At 49.5% G+C, this 19274-nt stretch overlaps 1 protein-coding gene across 2 annotated transcripts in view; it reads left to right on the top strand.

Moving 5' to 3' along the window:
• Positions 1-3312: 3312 nt before the first annotated feature.
• IPO13 (importin 13) overlaps positions 3313-19274 on the top strand; it is a 93896-nt gene continuing 77934 nt past the window's right edge. For both annotated transcript variants that reach the window (XR_012724970.1, XM_075320484.1), the window contains exons 1-3: positions 3313-3394; positions 8240-9708; positions 12259-12995. Coding sequence is in view for 1 of the 2 variants with exons in the window: in XM_075320484.1 (XP_075176599.1) it covers positions 9565-9708; positions 12259-12995 (881 nt within the window). In the remaining variant the exon portion in view is untranslated. The remainder of the gene's footprint in view (positions 3395-8239; positions 9709-12258; positions 12996-19274) is intronic.

Genomic DNA, 19274 nt, shown 5'->3' on the forward strand with positions numbered 1-19274 from the left:
AAATGGGAGCATAGGGGGCAGTATGGATAAGTGGGAGCATAGGGGGCAGTATGGATAAGTGGCAGCATAGGGGGCAGTATGGATAAGTGGCAGCATAGGGGGCAGTATGGATAAGTGGCAGCATAGGTGGCAGTATGGATAAGTGGCAGCATAGGGGGCAGTATGGATAAGTGGCAGCATAGGGGGCAGTATGGATAAGTGGCAGCATAGGGGGCAGTATGGATAAGTGGCAGCATAGGGGGCAGTATGGATAAGTGGCAGCATAGGGGGCAGTATGGATAAGTGGCAGCATAGGGGGCAGTATGGATAAGTGGCAGCATAGGGGGCAGTATGGATAAGTGGCAGCATAGGGGGCAGTATGGATAAGTGGCAGCATAGGGGGCAGTATGGATAAGTGGCAGCATAGGGTTCAGTATGGATACGTGGCAGCATAAGGGGCAGTATGGATAAGTGGCAGCATAGGGGGCAGTATGGATAAGTGGCAGCATAGTGGGCAGTATGGATAAGTGGCAGCATAGGGGGCAGTATGGATAAGTGGCAGCATAGGGGGCAGTATGGATAAGTGGCAGCACAGGGGGCAGTATGGATAAGTGGCAGCACAGGGGGCAGTATGGATAAGTGGCAGCACAGGGGGCAGTATGGATAAGTGGCAGCACAGGGGGCAGTATGGATAAGTGGCAGCATAGGGGGCAGTATGGATAAGTGGCAGCATAGGGGGCAGTATGGATAAGTGGCAGCATAGGGGGCAGTATGGATAAGTGGCAGCATAGGGGGCAGTATGGATAAGTGGCAGCATAGGGGGCAGTATGGAGAAGTGGCAGCATAGGGGGCAGTATGGATAAGTGGCAGCATAGGGGGCAGTATGGATAAGTGGCAGCACAGGGGGCAGTATGGATAAGTGGCAGCATAGGGGGCAGTATGGATAAGTGGCAACATAGGGGGCAGTATGGATAAGTGGCAGCATAGGGGGCAGTATGGATAAGTGGCAGCATAGGGGGCAGTATGGATAAGTGGCAGCACAGGGGGCAGTATGGATAAGTGGCAGCACAGGGGGCAGTATGGATAAGTGGCAGCATAGGGGGCAGTATGGATAAGTGGCAGCATAGGGGGCAGTATGGATAAGTGGCAGCATAGGGGGCAGTATGGATAAGTGGCAGCATAGGGGGCAGTATGGATAAGTGGCAGCATAGGGGGCAGTATGGATAAGTGGCAGCATAGGGGGCAGTATGGATAAGTGGCAGCATAGGGGGCAGTATGGATAAGTGGCAGCATAGGGGGCAGTATGGATAAGTGGCAGCATAGGGGGCAGTATGGATAAGTGGCAGCATAGGGGGCAGTATGGATAAGTGGCAGCATAGGGGGCAGTATGGATAAGTGGCAGCATAGGGGGCACTGCTTTCTCCTCTTCTCAGTGACATCACAAGCTGCTCCTGGAGTTGAATTTTAGGCTAAGGGAGGAGGGGTCCATACACAAATCTTGCACAGGGGCCCTTTGCTCTCAGTTTCCGCCCCTGCAGAAAAGTTTTGATTCTGGACTTGAGAAAGTGCAGTCTTTTACATGTGTTTTTTAGGCTCCACAGAAGCCTCTAGATAAAAAAACACCAAAACCGCAGGGTTCATGCTAGATGCACAGTGGGTGCACTTGTCATGAAATCACATCCACTTTGCTTGGAGAGTTACACACAACATATTTTTTGTGCAAAAAGCAAAAGCAGCAGAAAAAATGCAACATTTATTTCTGCACCATGTGAACGAGGCCTGAATGTCCATAGTGGATGTGGTTTCATGAAATTTCCGCCCTTGGTGCATCTAAAGACGTTGTTGTACTGTCCGGTTTTGGTCCTTTTCTTTTTCATCTATCGGCTTCTATGTGGAGCCTGATAAGAAATGCAACTCTGCTTTGTTTTTGTTTTTTCTGCGTTTTTTTTACAGTTTCTACATAAAAGCTAATAGAGAAAAAAAAGCACCAAAACCGCACAATTCAGCAGCGTCTGTAGATTTGATGACATCACATCCACTTTGCTGGGACATTTAGGCCGTGTTCACATGTAGCGTAAATGCTGTATTTTTTTGTGAGCAGACATTCTGCTGTGGAGTGGATGTGATTTCATTAAATCTCTGCCGATTGTACGACTAAAGATGCCACAGAATTTTGCAATTTGGGTGCTTTTTTTCTAGTGTCTTCTATGTGGAGCCTGAAAAAAAAGAAAAAAATGCAGTTTTTTTTAAGTGCAGAATTAAAGCTCTTTGTGTATGATAAAAAAACACCTAAAATTGCGGCTTCAGATCCAAAAACGAGACAGATAAGTTGGAAAAGGCATAAAAATGCAGCAAAAATGCAATAAACAGACATATCATAGGCGCAGGCGTCCTGGGGCCCCCTACACCTGCAGAAAACAAGAAAACCCACAGCATTTATGCAATGTGTGAACACGGCCTTAGAGGCACAAAAAAGCAGCGTCATATAGTGAAGCTACATAAGGATGAGAACGTTCTGGCTGCTACCTACGACTATGAGTGAATGAATAGTCCTGGGTATCTGCTCAATAGCCCTAACTGACAAATGGGTGTGGTTGGGGGTGGTTAGGGGCGTGGTCAACATTTGCCACCACATGGTTTCTCCCTCTATCTGTTCTTCAGAAGTTGGGAGGTGGCTTATTGATTATATCACTGGTTAACAGCTGAAATGACAAATCTTGTGTCACTGTCCACCTATTTGTGGACCTAACTGTGTATGAGGACGTCCTTAGTGCCCTGTACTCGCACCCCCTGAAGAAGCTAACGCGAAACGCACGCTGGGGCCTTTTTCGATCCCTTAAGCCATATTTTGTGTCTGTGTTTTATTATTCTTGACCAGTTGTGTAGACACTGAGGTATTTGCACTTGCAGTGACAGGGATCTGTGTATTGGGCCTTGTCATGGGTGACAGAGTTCACCGCCACACGTCCTTTTTTATAGGATGTTTATAGTTATATTTAATGAATTAATAAATAAATCTGTTATTTTATTGGGTTTCTTGCTTCCATTCCTTATTCTGGCTCCTTGTTCCTTTTGGTAGCGCCGTTTCTATAGTAACCGAACAGCCTCTCCCTATTCTGAGAAGGCTGAAATTAGGGACATGGAAACTACATCTCCCATGAAGCCTTGCGGCGGGGTCCATTCAGGTCGGTCTTTTTCCTGCCCGTCATAAATAAATAACAATCGCTTACCGTACGTTCACACAGTGAATGTGGAAAGATGGTGCCAGGGCTGCATGGGTGGAAGTCACCCCGTCATTGGTGTTATGTGAAGGCATCCAGGGGTCAGGCTTATGTTCGGGCAGCCCCGGCAGGACCGGCAGCTGCTGTGTGTCACTGCGAGACGAGCGGAGCCGGGAGAGCGGGGAGGCTGCAGGGTGAGGGAGGCCGCCGCACCGACACCGGAGAGCACACTCAGGACGAGTGCACACTCAGGAGACAGTGAGGACGAGTGCACACTCAGGAGACAGTGAGGACGAGAGCACACTCAGGAGACAGTGAGGACGAGAGCACACTCAGGAGACAGTGAGGACGAGAGCACACTCAGGAGACAGTGAGGACGAGAGAACACTCAGGAGACAGTGAGGACGAGAGCACACTCAGGAGACAGACAGTGAGGACGAGAGCACACTCAGGAGACAGACAGTGAGGACGAGTGCACACTCAGGAGACAGTGAGGACGAGGGCACACTCAGGAGACAGTGAGGACGAGAGCACACTCAGGAGACAGACAGTGAGGACGAGAGCACACTCAGGAGACAGACAGTGAGGACGAGAGCACACTCAGGAGACAGACAGTGAGGACGAGAGCACACTCAGGAGACAGACAGTGAGGACGAGTGCACACTCAGGAGACAGTGAGGACGAGGGCACACTCAGGAGACAGTGAGGACGAGAGCACACTCAGGAGACAGACAGTGAGGACGAGAGCACACTCAGGAGACAGACAGTGAGGACGAGAGCACACTCAGGAGACAGTGAGGACGAGAGCACACTCAGGAGACAGACAGTGCAGATGAGTGCGCACTCAGGAGACAGACAGTGAGGACGAGAGCACACTCAGGACAGTGAGGACGAGAGCACACTCAGGAGACAGTGAGGACGAGAGCACACTCAGGAGACAGACAGTGAGGACGAGAGCACACTCAGGAGACAGTGAGGACGAGAGCACACTCAGGAGACAGACAGTGAGGACGAGAGCACACTCAGGAGACAGACAGTGAGGACGAGTGCACACTCAGGAGACAGTGAGGACGAGGGCACACTCAGGAGACAGTGAGGACGAGAGCACACTCAGGAGACAGACAGTGAGGACGAGAGCACACTCAGGAGACAGACAGTGAGGACGAGAGCACACTCAGGAGACAGACAGTGAGGACGAGAGCACACTCAGGAGACAGACAGTGAGGACGAGTGCACACTCAGGAGACAGTGAGGACGAGGGCACACTCAGGAGACAGTGAGGACGAGAGCACACTCAGGAGACAGACAGTGAGGACGAGAGCACACTCAGGAGACAGACAGTGAGGACGAGAGCACACTCAGGAGACAGTGAGGACGAGAGCACACTCAGGAGACAGACAGTGCAGATGAGTGCGCACTCAGGAGACAGACAGTGAGGACGAGAGCACACTCAGGACAGTGAGGACGAGAGCACACTCAGGAGACAGTGAGGACGAGAGCACACTCAGGAGACAGACAGTGAGGACGAGAGCACACTCAGGAGACAGTGAGGACGAGAGCACACTCAGGAGACAGTGAGGACGAGAGCACACTCAGGAGACAGTGAGGACGAGAGCACACTCAGGAGACAGTGAGGACGAGAGCACACTCAGGAGACAGTGAGGACGAGAGAACACTCAGGAGACAGTGAGGACGAGAGCACACTCAGGAGACAGACAGTGAGGACGAGAGCACACTCAGGAGACAGACAGTGAGGACGAGTGCACACTCAGGAGACAGTGAGGACGAGGGCACACTCAGGAGACAGTGAGGACGAGAGCACACTCAGGAGACAGACAGTGAGGACGAGAGCACACTCAGGAGACAGACAGTGAGGACGAGAGCACACTCAGGAGACAGACAGTGAGGACGAGAGCACACTCAGGAGACAGACAGTGAGGACGAGTGCACACTCAGGAGACAGTGAGGACGAGGGCACACTCAGGAGACAGTGAGGACGAGAGCACACTCAGGAGACAGACAGTGAGGACGAGAGCACACTCAGGAGACAGACAGTGAGGACGAGAGCACACTCAGGAGACAGTGAGGACGAGAGCACACTCAGGAGACAGACAGTGCAGATGAGTGCGCACTCAGGAGACAGACAGTGAGGACGAGAGCACACTCAGGACAGTGAGGACGAGAGCACACTCAGGAGACAGTGAGGACGAGAGCACACTCAGGAGACAGACAGTGAGGACGAGAGCACACTCAGGAGACAGTGAGGACGAGAGCACACTCAGGAGACAGACAGTGAGGACGAGAGCACACTCAGGAGACAGACAGTGAGGACGAGTGCACACTCAGGAGACAGTGAGGACGAGGGCACACTCAGGAGACAGTGAGGACGAGAGCACACTCAGGAGACAGACAGTGAGGACGAGAGCACACTCAGGAGACAGACAGTGAGGACGAGAGCACACTCAGGAGACAGACAGTGAGGACGAGAGCACACTCAGGAGACAGACAGTGAGGACGAGTGCACACTCAGGAGACAGTGAGGACGAGGGCACACTCAGGAGACAGTGAGGACGAGAGCACACTCAGGAGACAGACAGTGAGGACGAGAGCACACTCAGGAGACAGACAGTGAGGACGAGAGCACACTCAGGAGACAGTGAGGACGAGAGCACACTCAGGAGACAGACAGTGCAGATGAGTGCGCACTCAGGAGACAGACAGTGAGGACGAGAGCACACTCAGGACAGTGAGGACGAGAGCACACTCAGGAGACAGTGAGGACGAGAGCACACTCAGGAGACAGACAGTGAGGACGAGAGCACACTCAGGAGACAGTGAGGACGAGAGCACACTCAGGAGACAGACAGTGCAGATGAGTGCGCACTCAGGAGACAGACAGTGCAGATGAGTGCGCACTCAGGAGACAGACAGTGCAGATGAGTGCGCACTCAGGAGACAGTGCAGATGAGTGCACACTGAGGAGACAGACAGTGCAGATGAGTGTGCACTCAGGAGACAGACAGTGAGGACGAGAGCACACTCAGGAGACAGTGCAGATGAGTGCACACTCAGGAGACAGTGAGGACGAGAGCACACTCAGGAGACAGTGAGGACGAGAGCACACTCAGGAGACAGACAGTGAGGACGAGAGCACACTGAGGAGACAGACAGTGCAGACGAGTGCACACTCAGGAGACAGTGAGGACGAGAGCACACTCAGGAGACAGACAGTGCAGATGAGTGCGCACTCAGGAGACAGACAGTGAGGACGAGAGCACACTCAGGACAGTGAGGACGAGAGCACACTCAGGAGACAGTGAGGACGAGAGCACACTCAGGAGACAGACAGTGAGGACGAGAGCACACTCAGGAGACAGTGAGGACGAGAGCACACTCAGGAGACAGACAGTGCAGATGAGTGCGCACTCAGGAGACAGACAGTGCAGATGAGTGCGCACTCAGGAGACAGACAGTGCAGATGAGTGCGCACTCAGGAGACAGTGCAGATGAGTGCACACTGAGGAGACAGACAGTGCAGATGAGTGTGCACTCAGGAGACAGACAGTGAGGACGAGAGCACACTCAGGAGACAGACAGTGAGGACGAGAGCACACTCAGGAGACAGTGAGGACGAGAGCACACTCAGGAGACAGACAGTGAGGACGAGAGCACACTCAGGAGACAGTGAGGACGAGAGCACACTCAGGAGACAGACAGTGCAGATGAGTGCGCACTCAGGAGACAGACAGTGCAGATGAGTGCGCACTCAGGAGACAGACAGTGCAGATGAGTGCGCACTCAGGAGACAGTGCAGATGAGTGCACACTGAGGAGACAGACAGTGCAGATGAGTGTGCACTCAGGAGACAGACAGTGAGGACGAGAGCACACTCAGGAGACAGTGCAGATGAGTGCACACTCAGGAGACAGTGAGGACGAGAGCACACTCAGGAGACAGTGCAGATGAGTGTGCACTCAGGAGACAGACAGTGAGGACGAGAGCACACTGAGGAGACAGACAGTGCAGACGAGTGCACACTCAGGAGACACCTTGAGGACGAGAGCACACTCAGAAGACAGACACAGTGTAGATCAGTGCACACTCAGGAGAGAAAGACACTCAGTACATACTCATGAGAGAGACAGTGTAGGTGAGTGCACACTGAGGACACAGACTCAATGCTGACTAATGCACACTCAGGAGACAGACAGTGCACACTCGAGAGAAATACAGTGCAGTCACTCAGGAGAGAAAGACACAGTGTAGATGGCTGCACACTCAGGAGATAGACCCAGTTCAGACAAGTGCACACTCAGGAAAAAGACGATGTAGATGAGGGAAAACTCAGGAGAGAAAGACAGTGTAGATGAGTGCACACTTGGGTGAGAAATAAACATTCTAGACGAGTGCATACTCAAGAAAGAAAGATGGGTGTAGAGGAGTGCACACTCAGGAGAAAAAGAGTAGACCAGTGCACACTCAAGAGAGAAAGACAGTAGATGAGTGCACACTTATGACAGTCTTATTGTACAGGAGAGTGCACACTCAGAAGAGAGAATACTCAGGAGGGAAACAATATAGGAGAATGCACACTTGGGAGGGCCAGGCACAGTATAGATGAGCGCATACTTAGGACAGTCTCATTGTACAGGACAGTGCACTCAGAAGAGACTGACCATATGAGAGTGCCCTAGGAGAGTCACACCATATAGGTGAGTGCACTCAGTAGAGGCTGATTATATAGGAGATTGTAAGCAGTAGAGGCTGACCATATAGGAGACTGCACTCAGTAGAATCTGACCATATAGGAGACTGCACTCAGTAGAGGCTGACCATATAGGAGACTGCACTCAGTAGAGGCTGACCATATAGGAGACTGCACTCAGTAGAGGCTGACCATATAGGAGAGTGCACTCAGTAGAGGCGGACTCTGCGCAGGAGAGTTTACACTCAGAAATGACCAGATTATAACAGGACAGTGCACACTCGGGAGCCACTCTGCTGTTGAGAAAACACTCATCTTATTGCTCTTTTCACAGAGTCCACATTCCTGAGCCGCCCGGACAGTGGTGCGCGGCACTTTCGCGGTCATCTCTGCAGTCAGACGTCCTGAGCCGCCTAGACCGTGGTGTGCGGCACCTTCACTGTCATCTCTGCAGTCAGAGATTCCTGGGCCGCCTGGACCGTGGTTTGCGGCACCTTCTCTGTCATCTCTGCAGTCAGACGTTCCTGATCCGCCTGGACCGTGGTGTGCGGCACCTTCGCTGTCATCTCTGCAGTCAGACGTTCCTGAGCCGCCCGGACCGTGGTGTGCGGCACCTTCTCTGTCATCTCTACAGTCAGACGTTCCTGATCCGCCTGGACCGTGGTGTGCAGCACCTTCGCTGTCATCTCTGCAGTCAGACGTTCCTGAGCCGCCCAGACCGTGGTGTGCGGCACCTTCACTGTCATCTCTGCAGTCAGACATTCCTGGGCCGCCTGGACCATGGTGTTCGGCACCTTCTCTGTCATCTCTGCAGTCAGACGTTCCTGATCCGCCTGGACCGTGGTGTGCAGCACCTTCGCTGTCATCTCTGCAGTCAGACGTTCCTGAGCCGCCCGGACCGTGGTGTGCGGCACCTTTGCTGTCATCTCTGCAGTCAGATGTTCCTGAGCCGCCCGGACTGTGGTGTGCGGCACCTTCGCTGACATCTCTGCAGTCAGACGTCCTGAGCCGCCCGGACCGTGGTGTGCGGCACCTTCGCTGTCACCTCTGCAGTCAGACGTTCCTGAGCCGCCCGGACCGTGGTGTGCGGCACCTTTGCTGTCATCTCTGCAGTCAGATGTTCCTGAGCCGCCCGGACTGTGGTGTGCGGCACCTTCGCTGACATCTCTGCAGTCAGACGTCCTGAGCCGCCCGGACCGTGGTGTGCGGCACCTTCGCTGTCACCTCTGCAGTCAGACGTTCCTGAGCCGCCCGGACTGTGGTATGCTGCACCTTTGCTGTCACCTCTGCAGTCAGACGTCCTGAGCCGCCCGGACCGTGGTGTGCGGCACCTTCGCTGTCACCTCTGCAGTCAGACGTTCCTGAGCCACCCGGACCGTGGTGTGCGGCACCTTCGCTGTCACCTCTGCAGTCAGACGTTCCTGAACCGCCCGGACCGTGGTGTGCGGCACCTTCGCTGTCACCTCTGCAGTCAGACGTTCCTGAGCCACCCGGACCGTGGTGTGCGGCACCTTCGCTGTCACCTCTGCAGTCAGACGTTCCTGAACCGCCCGGACCGTGGTGTGCGGCACCTTCGCTGTCATCTGGGAGGCGACTGAGCCCCCTCCCTTCTGTGCTGTGTAAGCTGCACTGAGACGAGCGGAGCAGGGATGGAGCGCAATGTGGGGATGTGCTGATTCACCGTCATTCTCATCTGGAGGCACAAACAGATCCAGCCATCACCTCCCCCTCCCCCCAGGTCCAGAAATGGAGCGCAGGCAAGAGCAGCAGAGCCTGGACTTCACTATGGACAATGTGGAGAAAGTAAGTGACCCTTTGTTATTCGGGGCAGATTCCTCCCTGTACATCGCCCTGTGCCGAGTCTGCTGCGCCCCAGGTGTATCAGCGAGGGGCAGGTGTATCAGCGAGGGGCAGGTGTATCAGCGAGGGGCAGGTGTATCAGCGAGGGGCAGGTGTATCAGTGAGGGGCAGGTGTATCAGCGAGGGGCAGGTGTATCAGCGAGGGGCAGGTGTATCAGCGAGGGGCAGGTGTATCAGCGAGGGGCAGGTGTAACCCCGATATATTACCCGGAACCTGGGCAATTATCATATGTATCTGTAGTGCCCGGCAGATACGTTCCACATTTACCACCCTGTGCCCGGGCAGGTGCATCCTCCATCTCCATCCCCCGGTGCCGGTGCAGGGGCGTCCCATATATGCAGTGCGTTCATGTAGAACAGCAGCTCTGCACCCCGCGGGTACTGTGTGATGTCACATTTCTATATGCAGAGCCGCTATTCTACATGAATGCACCTTTCTGCTTTCTCTCTGCAGCGCGATGCTGGGTACAGCTGTGCCTAGCTCTGCCGCTGTACGGAAGGGGGGGGGGGGGGGGATGGGTGCTGTGCCATATCTGGAGTACATTCGGCTTTTGTTATGAGAATTCTGCGCATCGCTCTGACGCTTTAGGTCACAGGCATTCTATTTTTTTGTTATATTAGTAAATGACTTTTGCTCCGGACATTATATATTTGTCCCTGAGATTCTATTATTATGAGTGCTGATATAATGTGCACCTCTATCCTAACATGGGTGTAATTACAGCTTGGTGGCTACGGTCTCCAGGCTATGGCGGTCTCCAGGCCATGGCGCACCCCGCCGGGCTTTCTCATGATTATTCGGCCCTTAGGGACTCGGTGCGTTCTCTTGGCAGCTGCAGGTTTCTTGCTGAAGTACGTGGAGCATGCGGGTCTCGCTCTGACACTCGCTGACTTGCCTGACATGACGTTACCCAGTGCTCCGGGGACATCAGCAGCTGTGCGCCCCCCCCACCTCCTCCTGGTGACAGGATCCTCCTGGCACTGGGGCATGACGCAGACAGTGCAGGGTACTCGGCTCTAGAAAATCAATACGGCTTCTTTCTGTGGTCTCACTATTTTTAGGACCCTCCAGGACGGGTGTAACAGTGTAGAGTTTAAGGGGGAGCGTCTGGTGTGATGGAATTTAATCCTAATTATAAAAAGCATTGCATAACAACCCCACTGGTTATGTCCTATAGAATGTAAAGCATTTCATGCGAACCCCACTGGTTATCTCCTATAGAATGTAAAGCATTTCATGCGAACCCCACTGGTTATCTCCTATAGAATGTAAAGCATTTCATGCGAACCCCACTGGTTATCTCCTATAGAATGTAAAGCATTTCATGCCAACCTCACTGGTTTTCTCCTATAGAATGTAAGGCATTTCATGCCAACCCCACTGGTTTTCTCCTATAGAATGTAAAGCATTTCATGCCAACCTCACTGGATTGCTCCTATAGAATGTAAAGCATTACATGCCAACTCCACTGGTTCTCTCCTATAGAATGTAAAGCATTTCATGCCAACTCCACTGGTTATCTCCTATAGAATGTAAACATTTATACCAACCCCATTGGTTATCTCCTATAGAATGTAATGTAAAGCATTTCCTGCCAACTCTACTTGTTATTTCCTATAGAATGTAAACATTTCATACCAACCCCACTGGTTATCTCCTATAAAATGTAAAGCATTAATGCCAACCTCACTGGTTATCTTTTATAGAATGTAAAGCATTTCATGCCAACTCCATTGGCTATCTCCTATGGAATGTAAAGCATTTTCTGCCAACCCCACTTATTTCCTGTAGAATGTAAAGCATTCATGCCAACCCCACTGGTTATCTCCTATAGAATGTAAACATGTCATACCAACCCCACTGGTTATCTCCTATAAAATGTAAAGCATTTCATGCCAACCCCACTGGTTATCTCCTATAGAATGTAATGTAAAGCATTTCCTGCCAACTCTACTTGTTATTTCCTATAGAATGTAAACATTTCATACCAACCCCACTGGTTATCTCCTATAAAATGTAAAGCATTAATGCCAACCTCACTGGTTATCTTTTATAGAATGTAAAGCATTTCATGCCAACTCCATTGGCTATCTCCTATAGAATGTAAAGCATTTTCTGCCAACCCCACTTATTTCCTGTAGAATGTAAAGCATTCATGCCAACCCCACTGGTTATCTCCTATAGAATGTAAACATGTCATACCAACCCCACTGGTTATCTCCTATAGAATGTAAACATTTCATACCAACCCCACTGGTTATCTCCTATAGAATGTGCCAGATAGTAGGTATTTGGTAAAATGGCATTTCCTACACAAAAATTTTTGAGGACTCCTCTTCTGTCAACATTTTTTAAGTGGAAACAATTGTCATATTTGTAGTTTTGTTTTTTGTTTTTCCCAAAATGCACCAAAATAATGGCAGTGTGAGAATTTAACTTGTCTGTGTGGTACATGTAATGTTTCTCCGTGTTTTATGTCTCCTGTTGAACAGGCTCTTCACCAGTTATATTACGATCCTAACATTGACAACAAGAACCTTGCACAGAAGTGGTTAATGCAGGCCCAGCTTTCCCCTCAGGCCTGGCAGTTTAGTTGGCAGCTCCTGAACGGTGGCAAAGTACCAGAAATCCAATATTTTGGTGCTAGCGCATTGCACATCAAGATATCCCGGTATTGGGGAGATATACCCTCCGATCAGTACGAGACCCTCAAGACACAGCTCTTCTCACAGATTTCTGCCTTTGCCAGCGGCTCCAAGATTGTCCTAACCCGACTCTGTGTGGCGCTTGCATCATTGGCGCTGAACATGATGCCCGACACCTGGCCGCACGCCGTGCCAGACATGGTACGGGTTTTCCAGGCGGAGGACGGACAGACAGATGGCAGAGCTCGTTGTTTGGCACTTTTGGAATTGTTAACTGTTTTGCCCGAGGAGTTCCAGACTAGCCGCCTACCACCTTACCGCAAAGGACAAGTACGCAGCTGCCTGTCTCAGGAGTGCGCAGGCGTCTTCCCCTTGCTGCGTCAGCTTTTACAGCAGCGCGACTCCCCAGGATTTGTCAAGCAAAAGGTGCTGAAATGTTTTTCCAGTTGGGCCCAACTAGGAATCCCGCTAACCGAGTGCGAGGAACTGACCATGGCGGCATTCTCCGCTCTACGGGACCCTGAACTCTTTGACTCCGCAGTGGAGGCTTTAGTGAACACCATCTCTCAGCCCGACGCACAAAGGTCAGATCCTACATTGCTGGGTGTCACCGGCCTCTGTGGCTTAGGTCTTTTATATTATTGTACCAGTTTTGTATTTCATACACCACACATTTTATTTTTTTAATATATAATTAAATAGTACAAGTGAAAGTAGGAAACTTTGTAATAGATTTTAATGGATAAATCCTTTCCTTTCCCATCTTTTTTGCCCATCATTTCCCCCATCATTTCCCCCATCTTTTCCCCCACCTTTTCCCCTTTCTTTCCTTTCCTTCCCTTTCATTTACTTTTTCTTCCCCTTTTCCCTTTCTTTCCCTTTTCCCTTTCTTTCCCTTTTCCCTTTCTTTCCCTTTTCCCTTTCTTTCCCTTTTCCTTTCTTTCCCGTTGCCTTTCTTTCCCGTTGCCTTTCTTTCCCGTTGCCTTTCTTTCCCGTTGCCTTCTTTCCCGTTGCCTTTCTTTCCCGTTGCCTTTCTTTCCCTTTCCTTTTCTTTCCCTTTTCTTTCCCTTTCCCTTTCCCTTTCCCTTTCTTTCCCTTTCTTTCCCTTTCTTTCCCTTTCTTTCCCTTTCTTTCCCTTTCTTCCCATTCTTTCCCTTTTCCTTTCTTCCCTTTCTTTCCCTTTCTTTCCCTTTCTTTCCCTTTCTTTCCTTTCTGTCCTTTCTTTCCCTTTCTTTCCTTTCTTTCCCTTTCTTTCCCTTTCCCTTTCTTTCCTTTCCCTTTCTTTCCTTTCTTCCCTTTCTTTCCCTTTCTTTCCTTTCTTTCCCTTTCTTTCCTTTTCTTTCCCTTTCCCTTTCTTTCCCTTTCCCTTTCCTTTCTTTTCCTTTCCCTTTCTTTTCCTTTCCCTTTCTTTCCCTTTCCCTTTCTTTTCCTTTCCCTTTCTTTTCCTTTCCCTTTCTTTTCCTTTCCCTTTCTTTTCCTTTCCCTTTCTTTTCCTTTCCCTTTCTTTTCCTTTCCCTTTCTTTCCTTTCCCTTTCTTTTCCTTTCCCTTTCTTTTCCTTTCCCTTTCTTTTCCTTTCCCTTTCTTTTCCTTTCCCTTTCTTTTCCTTTCCCTTTCTTTTCCTTTCCCTTTCTTTTCCCTTCCCTTTCTTTTCCTTTCTTTTCCTTTCCCTTTTCTTTTCCTTTCCCTTTCCTTTTCTTTCCCTTTCTTTTCCTTTCCCTTTCTTTTCCTTTCCCTTTCTTTTCCTTTCCCTTTCTTTCCTTTCCCTTTCTTTTCCCTTCCCTTTCTTTTCCTTTCCTTTTCTTTTCCTTTCCCTTTCCTTTTCTTTCCCTTTCTTTTCCTTTCCCTTTCTTTTCCTTTCCCTTTCCTTTTCTTTCCCTTTCCTTTTTTCCCTTTTCTTTCCCTTTCCTTTTTTCCCTTTCCCTTTCCTTTTCTTTCCTTTCCCTTTCCCTTTCTTTCCCTTTCTTTCCCTTTCTTTCCCCTTTCTTTCCCTTTCTTTCCCTTTCTTTCCCTTTCTTTCCCTTTCTTTCCCTTTCTTTCCCTTTCTTTCCCTTTCTTTCCCTTTCCCTTTCTTTTCCTTTCCCTTTCTTTTCCTTTCCCTTTCTTTTCCTTTCCCTTTCTTTTCCTTTCGCTTTCTTTTCCTTTCGCTTTCTTTTCCTTTCGCTTTCTTTTCCTTTCGCTTTCTTTTCCTTTCGCTTTCTTTTCCTTTTCCCTTTCTTACCCTTTACCCTTCCTTTTACCCTTTCCTTTTCCTTTACCCTTCCCTTCATTTTTCTCTCTCTCTCTTCCTAGACCGATTGATTGTTCATTCTCAGAATTCTCAATTCACGAATAATATCTTTCTTCAGTAAATACAGATTGTCCGGTTACTGACGTAGGCGGTGACAGTTGGTGCTGACAGAGTTCTGTGGATCCTGCAGCAGGGTGTGTCGGACTGTAGCTCCTCCCTTGTCCATAGAATTTTAAAATCACCAAGTGTCATCTCAGTATTGGAAAGGTCTGAACAGCGGATTTATCCAGAAATCGAAGGTGAAAGGAGAAAGAAGCAGATTGCTCTGATAAGACATATTACAAAGTTCCTTATTTTCACGTGTACTATTGATTTATGACATAGAAAATGAAAGGACTGTTGTACTTACATTCTTTCTACCAGTAGGTATTGCCTGTACTAATGCGTGGTGTCAGGATAATCAGCTTGTAGTCGAGATTTGTGGTAACAAAACCAATAATCTGTGTGCGCAGGACGGGGTGGCGGCAGGTTTATTTTTCGCTCATTGTCCTCAAGCCAAAGATATTGCAAGGGTTGTCCAATCTTCAATCTTTGGAGCGCACCTATCTTCCTGCTTCCTTGAGAGGGAGGGGGGGGTATATGTGCTCCTGTTAGTCCACAGTTCAGACCAGTGGAATAATTGTTCTGCCACCCCCAATCTCTGCACTCTGATACAGCTAGCATCAACAGCTTTGCCTCTGCAAAATCACAGGACCAGCTCTTACAAGCTCCATTGAAAAGAATTTGTAAGCTCTGAACTCCTTGTCTAGGGGACCGACTACCTCTGTGATAGACTGCAGAGGTGGCTGGTAGTATAGGCAACAAGCTGTAAACTATAGAATTAAAACTGGCGTATGTTTTGTGCCAGATATAGTTTGTTTAAGACACTTAGCTCCTGTCTAGACAGTCCCAAAAAAGTGGTATGGTGCAGAAAAGTCTTATAATGCACCAAATTGTGCCAAAAACGACACTGGGAATTTGTCCCAACATAATGGTCCAAAGTATGCGAGAGGTGACGTAAGTTAAATTGTCTTTTTTAGTGTCGCTATGTGCGTCACCGTTGTGATCAGTTTGGCCCATTTTTTGCCCGCTTGGTCTTTTTATTGCAGGGATTATCCAGGACTTTGGTTATTTTTCCCTATGGGGCTAAGAACTTACAGGCAGGTAGGTGATAATGTTGGAGGAGACCTCTAAGGGGTCTCTCAGGGTCTCAGAGGAGGATTCCAGATTAGAACTGCACAGATGTATATGGATCAGGAAAAATGACCACACAGAGATGTATCTATATCCGGGAGAAGCTCAATGCTCTTCTAACTTGTATATTGTAAAACAATCACAGTTATACAATTCATTCAGTACTTTTGTATTGCTGTTGACCCATCTAACTTGATTTCACTTACGCCCTTATTTGGCTAGAGTTTCCTACAAGACTATACTGTCCTTGATAAGGCATCTGGAGATAAGCAAAAGTCTATGCATTCCAGATCCTAGTATACATGATCGCATTTAAGCCATGGTTATACAAAGACAGATTATCTTATTATATGGACAATTGATTGATAGCCTGGGCCTTCACAATAACTACTTTCCTGTTCTACCTGGTGCCGGCTCAGAGAGGTCACCATTCTCCGGTCTTTATGCTTTCGGTGACGTCACGTTGGCTGTCAATCGGCAAGATATTGGCAGTGACGCCTCGTCGACTGAGCCAACCGGAAGAGAAGGTGCTGCTCAGTTGACATGAGACTAAATGAAGCCGGAGAATCACCGCTCTGCGCCGGCACAGATCGGCACCTGTTAGGCCACTTTCACATTGTTCCCTGATCCTTTTATGGTGGTCCCATTGGGGTTTCCGTCCAAACGCCCCTCAAAACGGGTTTCGAACGCAAGCAAGCAACGTGGCCATTGACTATAATGGTGCAGACGGAGTCACCGTATTCTCTGCTGTGCACCATTTTCGGGCTTATACACTTCCTAGAGGCGGACACTCAAATGCAGTCTACTACGTTCGGGTGTTCGCCTCCAGAAAGAGTGTTCTCCTGAAAATGGGGCTTCATAGAGCATGATGACTCCGTCTGCACCATTATAGTCAATGGCCCGTCAGTGCATGAGTCCGAAACCTGTTTTGCGTAGGGTGGTTCAGACAGAAGCTCCGACGGGACCAGTGAACTGGGTTCAAAATGCAATGTGAAAGTGGCATTAGCAACTAAGTTTTTAGCTCCATGGAAGTAAATGGAGATGAACCACACGGACAGGTGTGGGGCTGATTTTTTGAAAAAAAAAAAAAAAAAAAAAAATCCATGATTTTCTAATTCACTCCAGTTGCAGCCCCCATACTGGTATTTTGCATGTATAGACCACATCTTGTTTGTATGGATGAGGGGCTTTTGACTGGTGGTCTCCTCTTTACCTGCTTTTTTTAAGACCAGGTGTTTGGGACCCAAATTTAAAGTGAATCCTTGGGGGAGACGCTTCGCTTTACATTAGGGTAGTTAAAAATGAAGCACAAATCCATAGCCCCCATAATAATAATTTTTATTTCTATCGCGCCAACATATTCCGCAGCCCTATAAAATTGACCGGGGACATGTACAGACAATAAAGAGAGAATATCGGGTAGTGCATGCCAGAAAACTGGCACAGCACGAGAGAAGTCCTGAATGGTGACCACAGATAGGGTGATACAGACATGAGGGAGTAGATGTATGGCGGTGAAGAACTGTGGAGAGCTTTGTGGGTGAGAGAGATAAGTTTATAGTGTATTGTATTACGGCTTGGTAACCAGTGCAATGACTAGCACAGAGCAGAGGCATCAGTGTAGCAGCTGGACAGATATACGACCCTGACTGCTGCTTTTAGACGGATTGGAGAGGAGTCTAGGAAGAGTGAGAGCGATCAGCTGGAAATGGCAATAGTCCAGGCGGGCATGAATAAGAGCGACAGTAAGAGTTTTTGCCTTTTCAAAGGTAAGAAAAGGTCGGATTCTTGAGATAATTTTAAGATGCAGGTGACCTGTGTAAGAAGTAATTGGATGTAGGGAATAAAGGGAAGTTCTCTGTCATATGTAACCCCAAGCAAGCGAGTGTACTGCCTTGGTATTATAGGATAACCACCTAGAAGCCAAAAGAATAATTTTGACCTCTGTTTGTTAATGGGGGACTGTGGACCCTTTTAAAGGAACTTGTCAGGTGCAATATGCACCCAGAACCAGTATTTCTAAACATCTTTTATCTTATGCTAAAGAGCGCGGGGACTAGTCCTGAGGGCGTTATATCTCCCAACTAGTCCGTCCTCTTAGCATGGCAGCACTCCCACAGGGGCGTACTAACATCAATGCAGCGTCACCAGCGGTGCCGCGCTTCTGAATGCCCCAATAGTTTCGGTCATGCGCAGTAGACCTCTTTGAAGCTGGGACGTATACACCCTGCTTCATATTGTGCATGAGGAAAAGCGTCGGCATTCAGAAGCGCAGTCACAGTTCCGTGCAGCACCGCTGATGACGCTGCATTGAATAGCATGTTAGTACACCCCTGTGGGAGAGCTGCCATGCTAAGAGGGTGGACTAGTCAGGGGAAGTAATGCCCTTGGGACTAGTCACTGGCCTCATTAACATAAGATAAAGGATCTATAGAAATACTTTTTCTAAAGATCTCTTTATGCTAGTGTATACAGGGAGATTTAGGCATGGAATAGCAATATGCACCCAGAAGGGCTCGTGGGTCTGGGTGGATATTGCACCTGACAGGTTCCCTTTCAAGGGGTTATCCCCCCCCCCTTAAAAAACAAGTTATGAACAGGCGATAACCTGCAATCAGCTGGGGGGGGGGTGTCGCCGGTGAATGATGGACCCCCAACAGTTCCGGGATCGGGGTTCTGGAACGTCCACTCTTTCCCCCCGTCTGGAGTGGAGCGATGGTGCACATGCTCAGCTTTCTCTCCTTCATTGTCTATGTGACTGTCGGACGAAGAGGATGGCTGTGGTCTATTTCTCGCAGTCCCATTGACAATAAATGGAGCATGTGCGCCTCTGCTCCATTCAAGATGGATGGGGGTTAGCGCTAGTGGATAATTTACTTTTTGGGAATAGGTGATAACGTGCTGATGGGCGGATGTCCCACCACTGGAACCCACCCAATCGTGTAACCCTTCCTGCTTTTTATGTGGACCGGTGATGACTTGATTTACCCACGTTTACACTGACTGACGAGTACTGAACGGGACAGAACCACTGCCAATTTGTTGGATCCTTCCCTTTACAGCACCGTGTTATCGGCAGCACATCACCGGACATCGTGCTGCCGAGAACGAGGCCTGTAATTCCGGCATAACCTATACACTTCCCTGACCGTGAGCGCTGTCCTCCTTTGTCGGGTGATCGCTGGCTTGTTTACCGGAGCCGATAATCAGGAAGAAGCGTCATCTCCTCTTTTAGGGGGACCCTGTGCATTAGTATACGCGATGTATCCTTGTCCGCTCTGTAATAAACACCGATTTCCATGTTGTAGCATGCGGGCAGACCAGACGCCCTTCCCCCATCCCCCGTATTGCTGCCGTCTCCTTGGAGGTGTGTGATTTGGGGGGGGGGGGTGCAGTTCCTGC

The sequence above is a fragment of the Anomaloglossus baeobatrachus genome, chromosome 8, assembly GCF_048569485.1.
Source record: "Anomaloglossus baeobatrachus isolate aAnoBae1 chromosome 8, aAnoBae1.hap1, whole genome shotgun sequence".
In the NCBI taxonomy this organism is placed as follows: Eukaryota; Metazoa; Chordata; class Amphibia; order Anura; family Aromobatidae; genus Anomaloglossus; species Anomaloglossus baeobatrachus.